The following is a 21,939-nucleotide window of genomic DNA, read 5'->3' as shown; positions in this document are numbered from 1 at the left end:
GTCGGGCACGCGGCGAGCGACTGGCATGGAAAATCGCCTGAAAACACCTAGATACGGTCGTCGTTAGTATACGTATACGCTATATATTATGGGTTTCCCGGATCTATCTAGAGCTCGTGCCTTTGTAATTGTAAACAAGACCGCCGCGCGTCGTAGCGTGGTCGCTTATCGCGCGATCTCCGACTGTTTTGATCGTTATCGTTAAACAAACATATTATCATTATTTCGTATCGAAGCAACGACCACATGTAATTATCTGCTATATAAAAAATGGATTAATTTTCTCTTTTAAATACTATTTTATTACAAATATTTATTATGAATATCATCATCATCATCATCATGATATACCCTTGCCCACAACTCAGAATGAGAAGGGCCATAGCCCGCCATGCTGGCCCAGTGCAGATTAGCAGACTTCACACACCTTTGAGAACATTATGGCAACTCCAAGGCATGTGTAAGTTTCCTCGCGACATTTTCCTTCACCGTTTTCACAACTAGTGACTGCACTAGCACTTAACTTCGAAAAGTTAGAGGTGCGTGCCCGGGATCGAATCCGCTTTGGAATAAATGATTTGATTTTGACCTCCCGACGTCTTAACCACTAGGCTATCACCGGTTATGAGTAGGGTAATGGGAATCACAAACAACGAATCAAATCTATTCTTACTCGTACACGATATTACTTATACCCGAATTACGCAAGATTGAAAATCAAGAAGCTTAAATATTTGAGAAAGCCGGTAATGTGGTTGTCGTATATTCATGATTACTGTCTATCTCTTCTCTATAATATAAAAATGAATCACTAAAATATGTGTTGCTCATCGCAAATCTCGAAAACAGCTGAACCGATTTCGCAATTTTTTTTTTATAATATTCCTTGAAGTACGAGAATAGTTCTTACGGAGAGAAAAATTTTAAAAATTTGAATCGACTGTTAGGCGGAACGAAGTTCGCCAGAGCAGCTAGTATAAAAATAAATTGGTTATGTTACCTATACTTATATCTTAGCTTAGAAAAACTTAAAAAATACAAAGAGATTTTCATCTCAAATACACTTTGATATAATATTATGATAGAGTCTTGACTTTATAATATGAAATCTTACATGTAAACATTATGTTTGTCTGTCCGTCTGTTCGTCTCTTTCATCTTTTGAGTTGAAACTTTGTACAGGATCAGCTAAACGTGCTCTACAAGAGTAAGATGACGCCGTTTACCTACCGAAGACAGCACACATTGGAGCCTTCGTGTCCTTACATTGGTGCGAACGGACTTGTACACACATCTTTAACTATAATATACCATTTTTGTTAACTAGTACCTAATTAAACCATTTTCACCAGCTCCGGGTGCCCGATGCCCTGATGTAACTTACCTAATAATATAAATGACTTTGATGATATCAAGTGACAACAACTAGATCACTCAAACTCGTTCGGCTTGATAGATCAGTATCCTAATCCAATTAGGAATAATTACTGTAGCCTGGAGCAGATTACAATAGGAATATAATATTTTGCCTAACTTTTTGGTCATTAGACAGGTAAACTAACTTGTAACCACGAACTCACCTATCTATAAAATAAACCGAAATTTCTTTGAAACAAAAACACCAAAAGCTCGAATAATACAGCTTTTTTCATTACTTATCAGTTATTACAAAATGTAGGTATAAGAACAAAATATATATACTATATAATACTTGATTTGAAAAAGCATTTCCACGTTTTTATTTTATTGGTTTCCTGTGCATACTGCATAGCTGTTAGTTATTTACGCGATGTCATTTATCATTAGAAATAACCATCGACATAGGAATACAAATTCTTTGGAAATAACTTGGGAATTATCGCTACCTAAGGGTTGGCTGAAGGTTTGTATTAGCATAATTCAGATTCCATGAATGGATAAAGTGAAGTTGATTCACCCCTGCTTTGTTGTATTGCAACTTTCTTTGAGAGACACTCCATGTATGGTGAAAACAAAACTTCATTATGATTTCGACCAGAGGAAGATTAGCGTTTTTAAATAAACAGATGCTTTATTTTTATACTTTTTAATGATGTTAAGGAACGTGCTGATCCAGGGAGACACATAAAATTGAGAACTTTTGGGTTTGTGGTTACATACCTAGTTTTATTTCAAAGTCGGTTTGTCTGGCATGCAACTATAAAATTATATAGAAATAAACTCTGAGGTACCACCCGTGTGTAAAATCTACATAACCCACAAAATGATCCATTAGAGTAATTAGGTTTCAGTTAGAGTTACTACACTCTATAAAGTCTATAAAAAGTTTTAAAACTCAAATAAAAAGAATTACGTCTCAAGGTCATATTATCTGTACCTAATGTCTGGTAATTTTCGTAAGCACATACCATGCGGAGCAATTAAAATAATGTTTAGATTGATTTCAGTATTGATCCACGGACAACGGACTACAAGGGTGAAAAGCAAAAGCAAAATTGTGTACAGTAGGTACGCGGCAGAAAGTAATGTACATCGGCCTTTAGAATGACGATTCGGCTCTGTAGAGCGTTGTCTCTACTGACTACTGTCACTCATACCTATATGACGTTTCGTCGGTCTCAACGACTGCAAATCTTTACAAATCTCCTATCTCCTTCTAAATGTCGATGTACATTACTTTCTGCCGTGTACTGTACTTAATTTACTACCTATTTGATTCGCACCTTGGTTATCGCATTAAGTTGCCCAAGAAAGGGTGTCTGGCAGGGGGCTACCACGATACCAAGCGTCTGGCAATGCATGACGTGAATTCTAATTCTATTCCAAAGAAAATATTAAAAAATGAGACTATTTTGACGAAAGATTTTATACGTCTTTGTTACCTGTTATCTATCAAAGCATGTCTCTGAAGCCACTATCATCCAGCCTTCATATTCGCAAACATTCAGCTTTTATAAAATAACGTAGGTCTGACCCCACGGGCTCTTAGTCCACCATGGAATTAAGAAGTAAATTAGTCAGGCTAACGTCGACTAAATACGTGAGTTTTTATTCACGGTTGCTTCTACATTTATAATGGAAATAATTCATAATAATAGTTTAAACGCTAAAATACAATAAAATTTCTTTGTGAAACACCTCATTCCTAAAAAACTTCTCTTTTATACCAATGTTACCCATCTCTACCGTAGAAGGCAAGGATTTGACCACCGACAATATTGAGCTGAGAGCACAGAACACTATTATTAGAGTACAAAAAAAATTTAGTTTGTGGTAGAAATTTCGCATGCAGGCTACGATTTATTTTTGTAAATTTTAAAATACACAATGGCTGATACTATAAAGAATGAAGAGGTGATTAAAGATAAGGAAAATGCTTCGGAAGAAGAGGAAGTTGACGGAGTAGAGGAGGCAGAGACCAAAGATCCTGCTAAAAAGAAGAAGAAGAAAAAAAAGAAAAATAAGAAGACAGGTTAGGTTACTAATTTTTTTAATTAGTTTTATTATAGATAATTTACGTGTTCCTGATGAATTAATAAGATTTAAGACTCAAATAAGCTCAGCATTTTGATTATTACTTACAACGTAGTAATAAGATTTTAATTAAATTAATGAACTTCAATTTTAGCGGGAACTGAAATCGAGAATGATAACGAGGTATCGGAAAAAGTTCAAACGCTTCCATTAGAAGAGAATAATGAAGATGGAGATAAAAAAAAGAAAAAGAAGAACAAAAGTAAGAGCAATAAAAGCACAGGCAAGGTCCAAACTGATCCACCTACAATTCCAATTGGAGAATTATTTCCTGATGGTAAGTGATCGTAACCTATGTATGTAGTTACTTAATTTAAGCATTTCATAATATTATACTCGTACAGTCGCGCATTTTACAGGCGCATTGATTTTACTTATTTTAATGTCGGTACAGTATTTAATAATGGATCCGAGACATGGTCGCTAAGTATGGGCCTCATAAGAAAGCTCAGAGTCACTACGCGGGCGATGGAGAGAGCTATGCTTGGAGTTTCTCTACATGATCAAATCAGAAATGAGGAGATCCGTAGGAGAACTAGAGTAACCGACATAGCTCAATGGGTTGCGAAGCTGAAGTGGCAATGGGCAGGGCACATAGTTCGTACAACCGATAGACGTTGGGGTCCCAAGGTGCTGGAATGGCGACCTCGCACCGGAAGACGCAGCGTTGGAAGACCCCCCACTAGGTGGACGGACGAACTCAGACGAGTCGCAGGGAGCAGCTGGATCCAGGCGGCGCAAGACCGTGGCGTGTGGAAGTCCCTACAAGAGACCTATGTCCAGCAGTGGACGTCTATTGGTTGATGATGATGATGACAGTATTTAAACATCGTGAGGAAACCTGCATGCCTGAGAGTTCTTTATAATGTTCTCAAAGGTATGTGAAGTCTACCAATCTGCCACATGGCCAGAGGCTAAATTTTTGAAATAATTTTGTATGTTTTAGGAAATTTCCCCGAAGGTCAAATAATGGACCATGGACCAGCAGAGGGCATTGACGAAAGAACTGCCAAAGACCGCTTCAGTAGTGAAGAAAAGAGAGCTTTAGATAAAATGCATAATGACGTCTATCAAGAGATAAGGCAGGCTGCGGAGGCTCATAGACAGGTTAAAATATGTGTATTGTTTTCAGCTAGCAAATTCAGGAGTATGGATTGTTGTAACACAAATAATAGTCAAATTAGATGATTGATTTCTGCTTGAGTTAAATTTTCATGTGGTAATAATATTCTATGATTCTTTTCTACTCAGTCCATCTTAATAACCTACAACTACATACAATTTTTTTTTTTAAATAATATTAGCCATGTTAAATGACTAGTATTCCCCTTTCCTCTCCAACTAAGCGTCAAGCTTGTGCTAGGAGTAGGTACGACAATAGTGCAACTGGCGGGGTTTGAACCGTCGACCTTTCGGTTTTCAGTCCACTCCTATACCGGTTGAGCTATTGAGGCTCAAAATATTTTTATCTATTTTATTTATTAGGTTAACTTTTAGCTACTTTCTTCTGAAAATATAACTTACTAAATGTAGTCACCATTTACAAGTTAACACAACATTTAAAAAAAAATAGGTATTGACTATAGATGTCTCTTTTTTATTTATTATAAACATGTAAAATAAATTATTTTAGACACGCAAATACATTCGTGACTGGATAAAGCCTGGTATGACCATGATCCAAATCTGTGAGGAGCTGGAGTCCACTGCAAGACGTCTCATTGGTGAGGATGGTTTGAAAGCGGGGCTAGCCTTCCCCACTGGGTGCAGTCGCAACCACTGTGCTGCTCATTACACACCTAATACAGGTAATTTATGATCAACCTATGACTGGCTCACTACAGAGCACAGTCTCCTCAGAATGAGAAGGGTTATGGCCATAGTCTACTATGCTGGCCAAATGCTGATTAGTAGACTTCACACACAAAGATAACATTATGGAAAACTGAGGCATGCAGGTTTCCTCACGATGCATGCAGGTTCCTTCACTATTAAAGAGTGATATTTTAATTACTTCAAATGCACACTCTGAAAAGTTAGAGGTGCGTGCCCAGGGTTGAACCCCTAACCTCTGATTAGGAGGTGACCACTTGGCTATCACAACTTATTACAGGCATACTTATATTATATAACTATATTAGCAGAAAATAATACATGACATTTGATTCTCAGAACATTTTTCTTTATTGTCGCGGTGTATTGAATGTAACCCATTGCATTTAGGCTGGCAAAATTCTGACATCTGTCAGCTCTGTTCTGCTCATCTGACCAGAATGTTTTCGGCGCGCGTTAGAATTTTTTCTGGCAAACAATTTTTGACGTTATCTGGCCGTCCTTAATGTTGGGTCTATTATTTACAAATGTGTTTAATTTTTAGGTGACAACACAGTCCTCGAGTATGACGATGTAGTGAAGATAGATTTCGGCACGCACATCAACGGCCGTATCATAGACTGCGCATTCACTTTGCACTTCAACCCACGCTACGACCCGCTGGTGAAGGGCGTGCAAGAGGCCACGGAGGCGGGCATCAAGGCTTCGGGGGTTGATGTTAGGCTGTGCGACGTTGGTGCAGCTGTACAAGAGGTTATTTTTGTTTTTATAGGTCTTCTTTTCTTGTCTATGGCTCTTTGTACTGCGGTTTTGCGGTCCGCAATAATTCCGCCAATGTCAATTCAGTGGAGAAAACATCGTTGTAATTTCTTGAATTCCTTTCATGAGAGTTTTTATAGTTTACTAGATGATATCCGTGATTTCGTCCGCGTGGATATAGGTTTTTATCCCGCGGGAACTCTTTGATATTCCAGGATTAAAAGTAGCCTATGTGTGAAGTCCAAGTATAAGCTATCTCCATTCCAAATTTCAGCCAAATCCGTCCTGTAGTTTTTGAATGAAACAGTACAAACATAACATGTACCTACAATACATAATATGCAAACCTACGCCTTTATAATATTAGCATGATTCACCTATATAATATCCTAATCCTACTAATATTATTATAAATGTGAAAGTGTGGATATTTGGATGTTTGTTACTCAATCACGCAAAAACGGCTGAACGGATTTGGACGAAATTTGGATGGAGATAGATTATACCCTGGATTAACACATAGGCTACTTTTTATCCCAGAAAATCAAAGAGTTCCTGCAGGATTTTGAAAAATGTAAATCCACGCGGACAAAGTCGCGGGCATCATCTAGTTTATAATAATATAATAAACAATTTTTATTGTACTCACAGGTAATGGAATCACATGAAGTTGAACTGGATGGCAAGGTGTACCAAGTGAAACCGATTCGCAATCTTAACGGCCATTCCATTGGTCCTTATCGTAAGTATTTATTTGCTTAGTTCTATATATTAATTATTATTTTATCTCGCGTATTATGAATACGTCGGTCTTCGATCACCGTAGTTTGACAACTACAGTACAACAAATTTTACAACAAACTCCTGAAAGGCCGGCAACAAATCGACAATTCGTCTGGTGCTGCAAATGTTCATAGATAGCGGTAATCATTTAAAAACAGGTGGCCCGCCTGCTCGTTGAGTGTTGCTCGCTATTTGTATTTTTTTTAATAACAATATGACCTCACCATATTGCAATCACCTCTTATTGGCCGACATTCTTACTATTGGCTGAAATGCATTGTTGCAATAAGAATCACCATTTGTCACGCATAAAGCTGCAAACTTAACTAGTAACGTGACTGGTGCTCGTTCCAGGAATCCATGCCGGCAAGACTGTGCCGATCGTGAAGGGCGGTGAAACTACCCGCATGGAGGAGAACGAGTTCTACGCGATCGAGACGTTCGGCTCCACCGGCCGCGGGCAGGTGCACGACGACATGGACTGCTCGCACTACATGAAGAACTTCGACCAGCAGTTTGTGCCTTTGAGGTATAATAGTTGTTCTATTTCACGAAGGCGAGTGGCTCATGCTTGTGTGTAAGTCGTATCGGTGTAAGTGAGGTACACTAAATGTGTGCGTTTGCGAGCGCTTGCTCGCGGCTGATTGGTCCGAGGTGCACGCACACACAATGTGCGTGTATACGACGTAACCACAAGTTAGGTTCACTCGCCTTCGTGAATTGCAAGAACTGTAATGTTACTGTGTGCAGACAGAATGAGTGCTACGCGAAATGTTTAGCTTTAGCCGTATCAGTTGTGTGTGAAAGAAACTGTGAAAGACCCATACCAATATTTTAAATGAGAAAGTGTATATCTTACGTATTTACGACGCAACTGCTGAACCGACTTTGATAAAATTTGGTCCAGAAAGAGCTTGCTCAGGAGAATTTTAAAAACGAAAACTGTGGGTATCACAGCTAATCCATACTGTTATTATAAATTCGACCTTTTCCTTTTCACGGCCCATACGCTTAATCGATTTTGATGAAATTTAGTACAGGGACCTGTTGCACCCTGGAGACGGAAAAAGGCTACTTTTCATCCCAGAAAATCGAAAAGTCCCTTCAGGGTTTTAAAAAACCTAAATCCACACGGATAAAATCGTGGGCATCATCTAGTATTCTATCTATAAATTAAATTAAAAACTCCATATTTTTGATATAGTGGCCAATTCTGTTGTACACCATCTCTGAATTTTAATGACAGGTCTAAATGAATTGTTAATTGTTATTACTTTCATAAAGCACCCTGTAGCTAGCACTGAATGTAGACCTGTCAATTCAGCTTAGTTTACTGCCGCACTCAGAGTCGCTTAATCGTTACTTAAGTTTAGTTAAAACGAGACAGAGCTATATCTCTCACATAAATCTGTCTTGTCTTAAGTAACGATTAGTGACTCTGAGTGCGGCTGTTAGAGATTGGTTATTAATGTCGACCATAAATAACATTTTCGGCAATCCTTGACTGTGAATTTATCTACAGATTGCAGTCATCGAAGCAGCTGCTGAATCTTATAAACAAGAACTTCAGCACGCTCGCGTTCTGCAAGCGCTGGCTGGAGCGCGCGGGCGCCTCTCGCTACGCTATGGCACTCAAGGACCTCTGCGACAAAGGCGTCGTGGATGCATACCCGCCCTTATGTGACATCAAGGGCAGTTACACGGCGCAGTTCGAACACACCATCCTACTGAGACCAACCTGCAAAGAAGTCGTCTCGCGTGGTGACGACTACTAACAGTTGATATTATATCGTACATTGAAAACAAAACTGACCCTATCCACAATCTTGATTTATCAATATAGCCTTTTAAAGGCTAATTTTAGCAATAACTGAGCTTATAAAAGCTACATAATATAAAATGACACTAGTGTCATGACAGGGTACAGAAGTTACCGAAACAAGGATCTTTACAGCGGATGTGTTTTTCTCACAGAATCACAGCTGATGTAGATACGTAACTCAGAACTGCCAATTTGTGGATAGTGGCAGTTTACAATGTGCGATTTGTGCAATAAAGGCTCGCGCACACAAGGGCGAGTCGCACCGCAACGCGTTACATTGCAAAAATCCTTTTGCATCACTTTCTTACATTTTGTATTAACTATCGCTCAGTACAGGTGGGCCGCGCCGCATAATGTGCTTTGTGCGCAATTGGGTATTTGACTACATCAAAAATAAATAATTTCTCAGTGATTATTAAATAGAGGGTCTTCCAAAATACGTGAAATCCACGTCCTTTGTTAGTTTTAAGTGTATTAACCATTTTAAATTATCGATTAAACTAAAAAAATACGTTATTATGATGTGACGTCACATGTCATAGATTTTCGCATACTTAGTGCGCGTTTTGACGTTTGATTAAAAGTAACTGATTTGACTAGTTGTCAAATACCGTATTTTGCAATGTGATGCGCCGCGGCCGCAATGTGCGCGAGCCTTTAGATAACATAGTCCATCTTTGTTCCGAGTGCTGAATACGTATCCTGAACAAGCGAAGAATTCTACAATCGAATTGCAAGCGCAGCGAGTGATTTCTAAGTTAGAATTCTAAGCGTAGTGAGGGATACAAAGGAACCTGATGCTGTCGTGTGATATACTTTTCCCCTCACTAGCGAGAAAATACAAGATCTAAAAAACACAAAATGTACCAAAAATTCTGTAGTTTTTTTTATATGGCATAATATAACCAGCATAGAATAAAATAAAATGTCAGAATTATGAAATTTTTGAGCTAGTGAGGTGAAAATAATATTTTCGCAATAAAATTAAGCTCCCTCAATCAGTGGATAGGAGACTGAATTCTGTTATTGCGCGTTGTAGAGTAAACTTTCCATCGCCTTTCTATTTTGTAGCAAGGTGTGTGGTGACTTTATTCAGTATTGGTACGAATTCAACTGGACAAATCCTAAAATGACAGGTTTTAGGCCGGTCCCATATTATAATAAATTGTGGACGCGCATCTTAATGACATACATTATACTAAACCTCGCAGACTGTCAGAATTTTGCCAAACTTTCGCCTCTAATGTTCGCAGCGCGAAAAAAGTTTTCTTATAATATGCGTCCGGCCTTGAAGCATGCCATCGCACTCCACAGAATACGAAATGGAGAATTCGTGTATATTGCCATTAGCACCACTGTACGTAAGATAAACGCTTATCTTTAACAGATACTTAATGCCGACCGAAAGAACGATCAAATTATAAAACCCGTTGTCCTCATAAAGGTTTTTCGCACATTACATAGACTCGACACCGACTCGACTCACAGTTAGAGCATGGAAGTGAGAGCTTTGTATCGTGTTCTTTACGGTAAAATTTTCAATATTTAATTGGAAGAAGTGAATCACGTGTCGTTCACTTCAGTTAGTAACACGACAAATGATAGTGAAACTTTTATTTCCATGTTTTATTGTGAGTCGAGTCGGAGTGGAGTCGCCGTCGAGTCTATAAAGTGCGAAGACCTCAATACCGACCAAACCGTCGATATTATTTCAGCTATGTATAAAGAGTCTGATCCGATATCCCGATGTGGATTGCGAAAATTCCGGCCGGAATTCGCACCTGCGAGACATTACCAGTGCCATGTTCAAGGTGCATCTAAGATCAATTTTTTTCTATTCATTGATTGAAGACAAGTCGGTAGGAAGTTTTATTGACAATCCTTCTTTTTTATACATTATAACCTTAAACCTAACGTCTGTTATGTTATTATTATATTATGTTATTAAAATAAGTGGAAATAATCCTGTTTGCTTCTAACAATGACTTAGTCAGCTTTGTTTTGTTGAGTTGTTTATATCATGTTTAAAACAGTAATAATAATATGTACCTAACTACTGTAATTCATTTAAGCATTACTCATACCTGCTATGACGACGTCCCAATTTATTGGGTACTTGACTAAAAGATGACCGCGACTTCGTCCGCGTGGATTTAATTCTTTAAAAATCTGAGTTCCTAGGATAAAAGTAGCTTACATCCATGCAAATCGTCACGTCGATGCTTTACGGCGTGGTTGAAGGACAAAAAATATTTTCGCATTTATAATATTGGCAGTGATAAAGCTTGCTAGGGTAGGTGCCTAACTTATCTGATCTAACTTCTTAGGGCCTTAACTCAAGACCGTGATGCAAATACGAATCGCGTAATCCATTTCAATGCAAAAACGGATTGAATAAAATTTGAACGGCAGTCATTTGCGGATGTCTCTGTCAAGAATCAGAGATAATTATTATTATTGTTACGGTTTTATGTTGAACGTGTACCACGGATTACTATTTCCTTTCGGTCTGAATTTTCAGTGCACAACGGGCCTTTAATAATAAAGTATGGCGTCTTACAAATTATTTGGATGAGCCTTAACAGCAGTCGAAGATATTGATCGAAAAAGTAAAATGAGTTACAATAGTACTCTGAACATTGTATGTAAGTCATCAGGTGAACTATTTGAATAAACCTCTTATATATATTTAATAGAACTTTTATTTTCTATGCTTCCTATTAAAAAACCGGCAAGTGCGAGTCCGACAGCTCGCACACGAAGAGTTCCATACCAACGTACAAGATATACAGTCAAACACTTTCATGTAGAACACTGCAAGTTAATGACGGACTGCGCCATCTATAAGTGATTTAGTAAATTGTTTTTGTGATGTAACCACACATTCACGGATTTCGGATTTTTTCCTTTACGTGTGCTAAAAGTCCTACTTTAACCACTTAACAAAGACTTAAAGTCAAAAGTGCGATTTTAGTCCTTATTTTAAAGGTGAAGGGTGAACCGTACTTTTGACATCCCAGTTGACGCACAGAATTAAAATGGCGTGTGAAGAGTAATTTTATACGAACTATACACCGCTAATCGGTGATTAAAGCTTATTTCTTCAAACTATGAGATATAAATTATATTATTACTAGCTGATGCCCGCGACTTCGTCCGCGTGGAATTAGGTTTTTAAAAACCCCGGGGGAACACTGATTTTCCGGGATAAAAAGTAGCCTATGTGTTAATCCAGGGTATAATCTATCTCTATTCCAAATTTCATCAAAATCCGTTCAGCCTTTTTTGTGTGATTGAGTCATAAACATCCACTTTTTCACATTATAATATTAGTGGGATAGTCCTGGTCAATATTGGCGTTCCATAAATGCCAATATCGACCGGACTATTAATACCCCGACTAATATTATAAAGGCAAAAGTTTGTATGTGTGTGTATGTTTGTTACTCCTTCACGCAAAAACTACTAGACGGATTTGGCTGAAATTTGGAATGGAGATACATTATACCCTGGATTAAGACATAGGCTACTTTTTATCCCGTAAAATCAAAGAGTTCCCGCAGGATTTTGAAAAACGTAAATCCACGCAGACGAATTCGCGGGCTTTAGCTAGTAATTTATATCCCGTAGTTTGAAATAAGCTTTAGACCATTCCACCCTTTCCTAGACCCTAACAGATATATGGCTATAGCTTACGTGTTAGGTACTTTGTGTTACCGTAACATAAAAGTATCTATATTATTTTATATTACAAAGTGGCAAATCTACGGCCTGACCCAACTATAACAAAAAATAAAACAATTTCTTTCATATTTTATTAATTTATTTATTTAGCACGTTCAGGAAAGCACTATCTTCCTAAATGCAGTAAATATAAACGATTACATTAATATTAAGTAAATTATCTATGTAGTACAATAATATCGGTAAAAAGTTATTCGCCAATAACATTTATTCCATAGAAACGTATAAAACTGTTGACATAACTAGACACACACTAAATCTATTTAACTTTGTATTAGGCGAGTCGACGTGATTATTAACACAAGAGGCGCTAAACAAAACTTATTTGGCCTCTTTCGAATCAGAATTAAGAAACAAAACAAAATTAATTATACTTTCGTTTCTATAACAAAGTAAAACCCTTATAATACCTAATAATTAATTACAGTACCCGGCTGGAAATATTGTACATCGACCTTTAGAAAGGGATAGCGGTTTCGTAGAGCGTTGTCTCGGTCGTTGAGACCGACAAAACGTCACATAGATATGAGTGACAGAGACAACGCTCTACAAAGCCAAAATCTCATTCTAAATGTCGATGTACAATATTTCTTGGTGGCTACTGTCATTTACTAAAACAAAATATTTTAATTGATTTTTAAATTACTTAGTCAAAAATCGGCGTTAAACCATCGTAAATGAACGCAAACCGACAAAAATAGAACAATTAGTCATTAACTATATAAAAGCCAATTTTCTACAAAATCGGAGCTTAATTTTTATCCAAGTTAAAAGTAAGTATATTTTGTAAATATTGTGTAAGATTTCATCCCCCCATTAGAATTTGTTTCATCATTCGTTCGTTAAGTACAAGTAAGTACTTACCTATATATTTTTGATCGAGTTTGATCTTCAGTCTGCACTCACAAATTTTATTATCTAGTGTGGAGTTAGATTTGAACTCTTACGGAGTTTTTTGATGCAGCAATAAAATTGTGATGGCAAAGAAACATCGACGAAAGTCTAACGCCAAAGTGTAAATTGGGGCAGTAGCTATGGCATACGATGATTAAAAATTAATTATTATGAGTGTTTTATTTTTGGTTGTGATGTCGTTTTAAATGAGGGTTCCGGTGTTAAGTTCAGAAGCACTGACAATAGACTGATCCCTAAATCAATGTTCAATCAACCACTAAGGTCCAGTGCATGACAGGCAGTCAAAGTGACATTACAGTTATGGCTAAGCCTGACCGTTAATAAAAGAAAAAAATGGGTTACACAAGTCAGTATTTGTTAATTTTGAATCAAAATCATGGAAGTATGGATACTGACTTGTGCAACCCACTTTGCTTTTATTGGCGGTCAAGGTTAATCGTAACCGTAATGTACCTTGAACCGCCATGCAACTGGACCTAACTAGATTCGCAACGCTTGATCGTGATCGGTCTTTTAAATTTAAACATGAATTAAAATAAACTTTATCATTTAGGAAAAAAAATTAAATACCTTTTCAATTGCAGCTATCATTAATGATATTTATTTAGTTGTGTAAAAGTCAACTAATTAAATTGAAATCAATTATATTCGGATTTTGATTATTTTTTTAGTTGTAAAATAATTACCTATGACTAGATATGGATACATTTGATGAGAGTGAATAACAAAAATATGTGTTCAAACTGATTAACCGGTAATCTGCTCCATAATCTTGATTATTTAAACAATAAAACAATAAATACGCTTCGCAAACGGCAGTAAAGAGGTAATCAATCCAACTAAATTAACATACAAAAATCCTTATACCCAACTGGTAAAGTATCACAGAAATTAAACATCCCTAGCTAAACTATCGTGGCGTCTAATAATTCCCAATACAAGCTCGCGCACCTGGCGCGGGTCGCACCGCAACGCATACTTTGGAACGTTAATTGTATGGAACGTTATTATCACTAGACAAGCATACCGGTATGAGTACCGGTAATAATATCGGTATATTAAGCACCGATATTGTTTTAATTGCAGATATTGTTATTTATTAGAAAAGCGTTACGGTGCGGGCCGCCTTAACTTAAGCAGTGCGCTTAGCTTTAAACTACACAATAATTATTACAAGGACTTGGTCAATATACACCTTACACGAGAAATTAAAACCAATCTCAATAGTTTAATACTTAGGCAATACTTACAGTCTACCTAAGTAAAATCGGAAATTAAGATTTTATAAATTAGGCCATAAATAATTAATACGAATGAATGTACCCACTCGGATCGTCTAAGACGAGGTACAGATAATAATTACCAATAATTATTCTAATTAAGAACATCACTAAACTCGAACTATTTTTCCAGCCGGCAAAAACTCGATTAAAGTTAATTAAATACACATCTTTATTATATATTACGGCAAACTCTCTCTGAAATGATAATATAACCTCAAAATATAGTTTTGAAAATATTTGCAAGTTTTAAACGCTGCTGTTATGAATTAAATATTTTTATTAATTGTGTTTTTGTCAAATAAACAATGGCACGCATGTTTAAAGCCCGCACTACACCCACCATATTATTACTCGCGATTCGCGCGTGATTTATGCTTAAAAAAATATGTCCCTCCACACTCGCAATATTTCACTAATTTACCCAGTCTCTATTAGACCACGGAAAGAAGTTAGTATAGGTCTCTCTCTGTTACGTAATCCCATACAAATGATAGACAGAAATCTCAATGGGCGTTAACCATTTTGAGGCACCAATCAATCACAAACAAAACTATGTTTTCGAATTGAATGTCGCATGTTTTTTGAAGAAAAAAAAAACGAATTGAATTTCGAACGTTTTTGAAAACATGTTTATGTTTGATTGGTGTTTCAAAATGGTTAACGTCCCCTGAGATTTTTTTCTCTGTCATTTGTATGGGATTACGTAACAGAGAGAGCCCGTACTAACTTCTTTCCGTGGATAGCGTATAGTTCGCGACAAAGGGACTGCGAGCTAGACAGCAAAGCTGAAATCGTGTAGGCCGCGCGCCATGAAACACGAACGCCATACCCGCTTCTAGGCTCTTTCGCGGTGCGAGTATAGAGCGGGCATGTAAAACACATACGTGTAACTTTTAGGCGCGGAAGAAGTAAAACTTCTTTAGGGTTATGACAGATATTATTAATGTTTGGCGCCCATTTTAAATAATCAAAAAGATCAGAGTTGTTTTCATATCGCGCCTAAAGAACTTTTACTACAAATAATGAAAAATGATCAGAATGTCCTTGCTCTATTATAATAATAAAAAATTGTATTTATCGCCCAGCAAAGAAATTAGTCCAAAATTGTATGAAAACGAATACAATAGTAATACAATGAAACTAGGTATTATTCTGCCGTTCTATTACGAAAAAGCGATTAACTGTAAAAAATAGTTTTGATTATATCGCCATAATACATGGGAATTTTACAGATCTTCTAATTAAGAATGCTGCGTAGGAACAAACAGGTAATTGATATTAACCTCAATAGCTCAACGGTTAACCGAGCGGACTGAAGGTCGGCGGTTCAAACCCCACGCGTTGCACTATTGTCGTACATTAAGTTTTGCGCTAAGAGAGGACAGAAAAATCTGAAAACTTACTGATAACCTTGGTCCTACAGAGCATACTTTTTCGAAACATCAGTTTTTGAAAATACTCACATTTTTGGTGATAACTCAAAAACTAGATTTTGCAGTTAACAGCTTTTTAGAAATAGGACGGCAGTATTCAAATGCTAACATGCACTGGCAGGAGGCACCGCACCTGTCAGCATTGGAATAGGGGATAACAGTTGAGGTCATCCATGTCGCTCACTGCGCGGCGGCGAGGTCGCCGTTGCTAACGTCGCGGTCGGCGAGCGAGCAGCGATAGATGGTCTGCAGCGGCACGTGCAGCAACTCTACCAGGTGCCGATAGTTCGGCTCTGCGGAACATAGACGTACCATTAAGACCCCTTCACAGTAGTGTTGCTCCAGCGTAGGCGTTGGTCGAACGTATGCGCAACGCGACAATGCCGCAAACTAATTTGGACATACCTTTACACAATTTTAAAAAATCTATTAAAAGTATGCTCCTGAAAAAAGCATATTAGTTACACAATTGAAAATTATCTAAATGATAAAAGAGCGTGGATTTGACCTGCAGCTCGTTCCAGCAACGCACAGGACTACAAATACTTTTTTATACCTGGCATAATCCATACTAATATTATAAATGCGAAAGTGTGTCTGTCTGTCTGCTAGCTTTTCACGGCCCAACCGTTCAATCGATTTTGATGAAATTCGGTACAGAGTTAGCTTATATCCCGGGGAAGGACATAGGCTACTTTTTTTCCCGGAAAGTTGAAGAGTTTCCACGGGATTTCGAATAACCTAAATCCACACGGACGAACTCGCGGGCATCATCTAGTATCAAATATTTGAAAAGAGCAACCGCCGATTTTCTTGCTGGTTCTTCTCGGTAGGAAAGGCATTTCGAACCAGTGGTAGATGCATCCGACGATTCAAAAATACTTGTAAAAGTTTAGTTAAATAAAAAATACTTTCATTTTCAATGCGACGCATGGGCCGTGTAACACCTGAACGCGTAAGCGCAGCGTCATGTAGGTACAATCACGAATTCACATACCGATTCGCGATTATACATACCTCTCTAATCTCTTCGACCTCCCTGTGACACATACCTCTGTGACAGTACAGTGCGCATAGATTGTCAGCCAGACTCGCCGTTCGCGTTCATATCGTACAGCTTACCATTCTCAGGGTTGATGTAGCCCCTCCGGATGAGGAAGTCGATGAGCACGGGCGCGCTGGTAGTCTTGAATTGCGGCGACAGCGCGCGCTGCACGCACTCCTCCGCCGTCAGCAGCTCGAACGTCTCCACCTCGCCGTCCGCGTTCTTGGGCATAAAGTCTAGTGGAAGCTCCAGGTCGTACACATACTCTGTGTTTGGAAACAGCCCTCTTTCACTTTCGAAGTAGAAGCTGAAAAAATACTTTTTATCCTGAAATCTTTGTTCCACTTTAGGGATAGTTATTACTTTATCCATACACTGAATGCTAGATTTAATAATTAACAATGAAGGCGACGCGCTGATGATACGAAGATGTGTAGTAGACGTATTTGAGAGTCTCTTTAATAAATCCTGAATACAAGTATAATCATTTCTAAAGTGTGGGATCACAATCACGCAATCCCATATCCCAGTCATATCCATACAAATGATAGATATTTCATTCCAAATTGCACAACCTATTAAAATTTTTTTTTTTTTTTAGATACAAGTTAGCTCTTGACTGAAATCTCACCTGGTGGGTGGTAAGTGATGGTGCAGTTAAAGATGGAAGCAGGCTCACCTGGAACGGTATGGCAGTTTGAGCTAAACCCATACCCCTCTGGTTTCTAATCGGCATCGTACAACGCTAAATCGCTTGGCGGCATTGCTTTGCCGGTAGGGTGGTAACTAGTCACAGCCGAAGCCTCCCACCAGAAACAATCTATGATTATTAAGTTTACAAACCTGACACAGCCAGCAGGTACGAGTTTCTTCACCAGCTCTCCCACAACAGATGCTTCCTCAGCGACCTCCTTTATAGTTGTCTCAAGAATTCCATAGCCCACCGCCAGACCACCACTCACAAAGCAATCCCATTTACCTACAGGCAAATGAGCAATAACCTACTGAGTCATACTTTTGCCAAATTACAGTAAAGAATACCCATAAGCATCATTAATAAATCTTTAATCATTTTAGCGTTTAAAATATTGTTAGTGATATTCATTATTGAAGGCTGAAACTCACGCAACTACTGGAATTTTTCCTATAGGTCTGAGGTCCTTACTCATGAGCATGATTGCGCGGCGCGGGCGCAACATATGCAAACAAATGCGTGCGGCACGAATGGCCATAAGCAAGACGCGGCGCTCTGCGACGGCCCTAAGGGAGTCCCTCTTTGTTGAGAAGTTGGAAACTAATTGGGCATAGGTATTTATAGTTATAACTGTTTATATTAGGTCAAATAATAATCTTTGAACACCTGTTTAAATAAGTATCAATACTATGCACCTATTTTTCTACTACACAGCTCAAATTTTAATTTTAACTTATTTCAGCCATTTTGAAATTTGGTTATAGCAGCAAAAGAAATACGTACTATGAAAATTTTAACTCTAGTCTCTACCTATTACGGTTTATAAGATGTAACAACCCGCCGACAGACAGACAGATGCACCCTTTGGGTACAGAGCCCTAAAGAGCAAACCGATGACTTCTACGATGATGCGGAAAAAGTCGTCATCACTGCTGACTGTAAAGAACTCGGCTGGTGTGTTGTCCTTTTAAAATCACTTGGGAAGTCCTCGGCTTCGCCTCGTCCGTCCAATATTACTCTGCCAGCAATTGCTTTATTTCCGGCCTGGACAATAATGTTTGTACTATTTCGTTAAAACAAATTTGCTTGATAAACAAAATTATGATGCACATAATTTTGTTTATCAAGCAAATTTTTTTTTGTGTTTATTTTTCCTTAATGTTGAACAATGAAGTATCTAAATATAATTATTAATACTCATGTTTTATTTCTGATTTTGTCATTTTTCTCAAAAAATCACTTTATATAACATATATTAGGTACATGTAGATACCCATACAAGTATAATATCAATATCTTACCAGGCCATGTCTGTTTAGTAAAGCTCCTCTGTTGTAGCCAAATACATAGACCTTTAGATGGGTGGAATAGGTAGCCATTCACACTAATGCCATAGTTCCTTATGCCAAACAGACACACAGCACTCCTGTCCATCTCCAATAAACTCTCATGGTGGAATGGGGTACTGACTTCAAAACACTAAAAATATTACAGTTACAAATATAATTTTTGGCCATGTAATGAATGAAAAGGAAAATAGACAATTTTTTTTAGCTGGTTGGACTCATTTAGGGATGCCAGCCAGGGCTTGTGACTAGCTCAGTCCACCTTTGTATAGGTATAATATCATATTGATATATAAAAAAACGAATAGCTCAGAGTACAGCTGACAAGTGCTATACAAAATATTCTACCTCATCTCGCCAACCCTTAAGTGCACATATTTCATTTTCCTTTCTCAAGCTGTTTAATACTTCAGCTACTTTAGATGTCCTTTCCTGATAGTCTCTAAATGCAGGGTTAAGTTCTACATACTTTCCTGTGATCCTGAATACCTATAAAAAACAATAAAGTTGTAAATTAGATAAACTCACAGATATCACTTGGAACTTAACAATATTCATCACTAAATGCTGACTGTGACTTTGTCTACATGGATATGATTTTAAAAATCATAAGGGAACTTTTCGATTTTCCAGGATAATAAATAGTCTATATCCATGTCCCCCAATGCAAGCTAATCTGTATTAAATAGATGATGCCCATGCGGATTTTAGGTTTTAAAAATCCTGTGGGAACTCTTTGATTTTACAGGACAAAAAGTACCGTGTCCATGCCCAGGATGCAAGCTATTTATCCCTATAGTAAATTTGTCAAAATCGGTTAAACAGATAGGCCATGAAATTCTAGCAGACAGACAGTCATTTATATTTATTATTATCACATTTATTACTCTTAAGACTTTAAATTTTATTAGTATCTACTTATCAGAATAGAATTTCAAGCAGTCAAAAAGATAAACAAAACATGAGTACGAGAGATCACTAGTAGATTCATATCCTCATTAAGAAATTGATGTTAGTAGGTATGACTTTAACAAACAAGCACCTCTGGGAATCTCTGCAAGTATTTCAGTACATCGGGGCGAATAAGTCCCACCTGGTGTCCAGCAACCATAAACGGCTTACATATTCCTTGATGCAGTCCTTTTACAAAAAAAAAACATTAGCTATTAGAATGTTTATAAGAACAATACATAGAAATCTTTTACCACGAACCGAAAGATAATCACTTTCAAAACATACCTGATAAATAAAAGCAATTGAATTTCCTTGCTAAATTTATTAATTCAGAAATGTTATTTTTAATTGCGGAATTCATGTCTTTCATTATTTATCTCACGCAATTTTATAAAAAAAATCAACCAACCAGCCGTCAACGCTAGCGATAAGAGGATGTACAGAGTAAAAAAAATTATGAAGATAAAAGTATAAAATTTTTAGAAATAGTCCATTTTACATTCGTGGAATAGTCCAATTGTCTATTCTATTTCTGTTGAATTTTACATATTGTATCCAAATAATTTGCATGTAGTACTACATTACAAGTAGTGCAACTTTAGTTGCGAAACAAACTTCGAGAATTCGTGGCGTAATTGTATTTCTCATGAGTTACCTACTTGTTTTCACATAAAAAACGTTTAATACAAATATTGTTTAATACAAATATTGCAAATATTTGACTACTAAACTTTGGCCCCGATTCTCTAGTCTCTCTCTAAACTAAAAGAGTATCTGCATCCTTTTCTTTTTACTAATGCTAAAAAAAAAAAAAAAACCGACTTCAATAACCACAAACACTAAAAAGTAAAAAATAATTTTAATTCATTACCCAATATATTATGTGTACAAGACTTATAGTAGTTCTATAGTAATATTTTTTGAAGCCGGTGCCAACTAGCCGCACGAAACGTCTATCTATTCTTCATATTGTTTTGTGACTCCACATTGGCACCTCATTGGCACCGACTCCAAAAAATATTACTATTATATAATGAATTAAATTATTTTTTACTTTTTAGTGTTTGTGGTTATTGAAGTCGGTTTTTATTTTATTTTTGACATTTTTTATTTCACAATTTTTAGTAGCCCCAATGTACAAAAATATGATATGCCTGGTTAAAAACCTAAATCGCGAGCAATTTACTTTTATCCATTGAGGAGTTCTGTTCTCCATCTCCGAAGATATTCATCAGATCTTTACCAAATTAAAATGGGACCACCTCGGAAGTATGTCCTACAAAACAAAAAAGAATCATCAAAATCAGTTCATAATTGACGGAGTAATCGCGTAACAAACATACAAAAAAACATACAGTTGAATTGAGAACCTCCTCCTTTTTTGAAGTCGGTTAAAAAAGGAACGGAACATGACTTTCACATTTAAAGACTACATTTTAGTGCACAATACAAATTTAAACAGTAGGTTCGCGAGTGCGTGCTAAAATCACGGGTTTTACCATCTAAAAATTAAATTTAGAAATGTCAAACTGCTTCTGTCCTTTTCATATTACAATAGTAAGAAGAGGGTGCGAATACTCTAAAATTTGGTTGTGCTTAGAATCGGTGCCAATGTTAATAATATTGTCGTTCATCGTTACCGCGTCGTACTATCGCTATCTCATACGCGGTTACACAGTACTTAAATCTACCTATTATTCTATCTAAGCTTTGACCGGAAAACACAGACCAAGACACAAACAAAGAATATGTATTCGAAACTTCAATGTACTCTGTGTTCGAAACCGAAGGTTTTGATCTTTGCTTAATTTTTTT

The 21,939-nt window shown here is 37.2% G+C and overlaps 2 protein-coding genes across 2 annotated transcripts; one reads left to right on the top strand and one right to left on the bottom strand.

The window, feature by feature from the left end:
* The first annotated feature begins 3,241 nt into the window (after window positions 1–3,241).
* On the top strand, window positions 3,242–11,408 carry und (methionyl aminopeptidase und). The gene is made up of 8 exons (XM_069498779.1): window positions 3,242–3,451; window positions 3,608–3,790; window positions 4,460–4,620; window positions 5,147–5,321; window positions 5,891–6,099; window positions 6,757–6,847; window positions 7,243–7,417; window positions 8,411–11,408. Exons 1-8 carry the CDS (start codon window positions 3,307–3,309, stop codon window positions 8,661–8,663), a joined length of 1,392 nt encoding a protein of 463 aa, XP_069354880.1. The 5' UTR covers window positions 3,242–3,306; the 3' UTR covers window positions 8,664–11,408.
* A 2,788-nt stretch (window positions 11,409–14,196) lies between these two features.
* LOC117982044 (uncharacterized) lies at window positions 14,197–20,554 on the bottom strand. The gene is made up of 7 exons (XM_034968319.2): window positions 20,410–20,554; window positions 20,213–20,310; window positions 19,519–19,659; window positions 19,126–19,303; window positions 17,974–18,109; window positions 17,208–17,437; window positions 14,197–16,378 (listed from the first exon to the last, which is right to left on the bottom strand). The coding sequence occupies exons 1-7, from the start codon at window positions 20,492–20,494 to the stop codon at window positions 16,266–16,268; spliced, it is 981 nt and encodes a 326-aa protein (XP_034824210.1). The 5' UTR covers window positions 20,495–20,554; the 3' UTR covers window positions 14,197–16,265.
* Between the last annotated feature and the right edge of the window lie 1,385 nt (window positions 20,555–21,939).

This window comes from Maniola hyperantus, chromosome 5 (assembly GCF_902806685.2).
Source record: "Maniola hyperantus chromosome 5, iAphHyp1.2, whole genome shotgun sequence".
NCBI lineage: Eukaryota > Metazoa > Arthropoda > Insecta > Lepidoptera > Nymphalidae > Maniola > Maniola hyperantus.
Note: the sequence above shows the minus strand (reverse complement) of the source record. Positions and strands in the feature narration are given on the sequence as shown.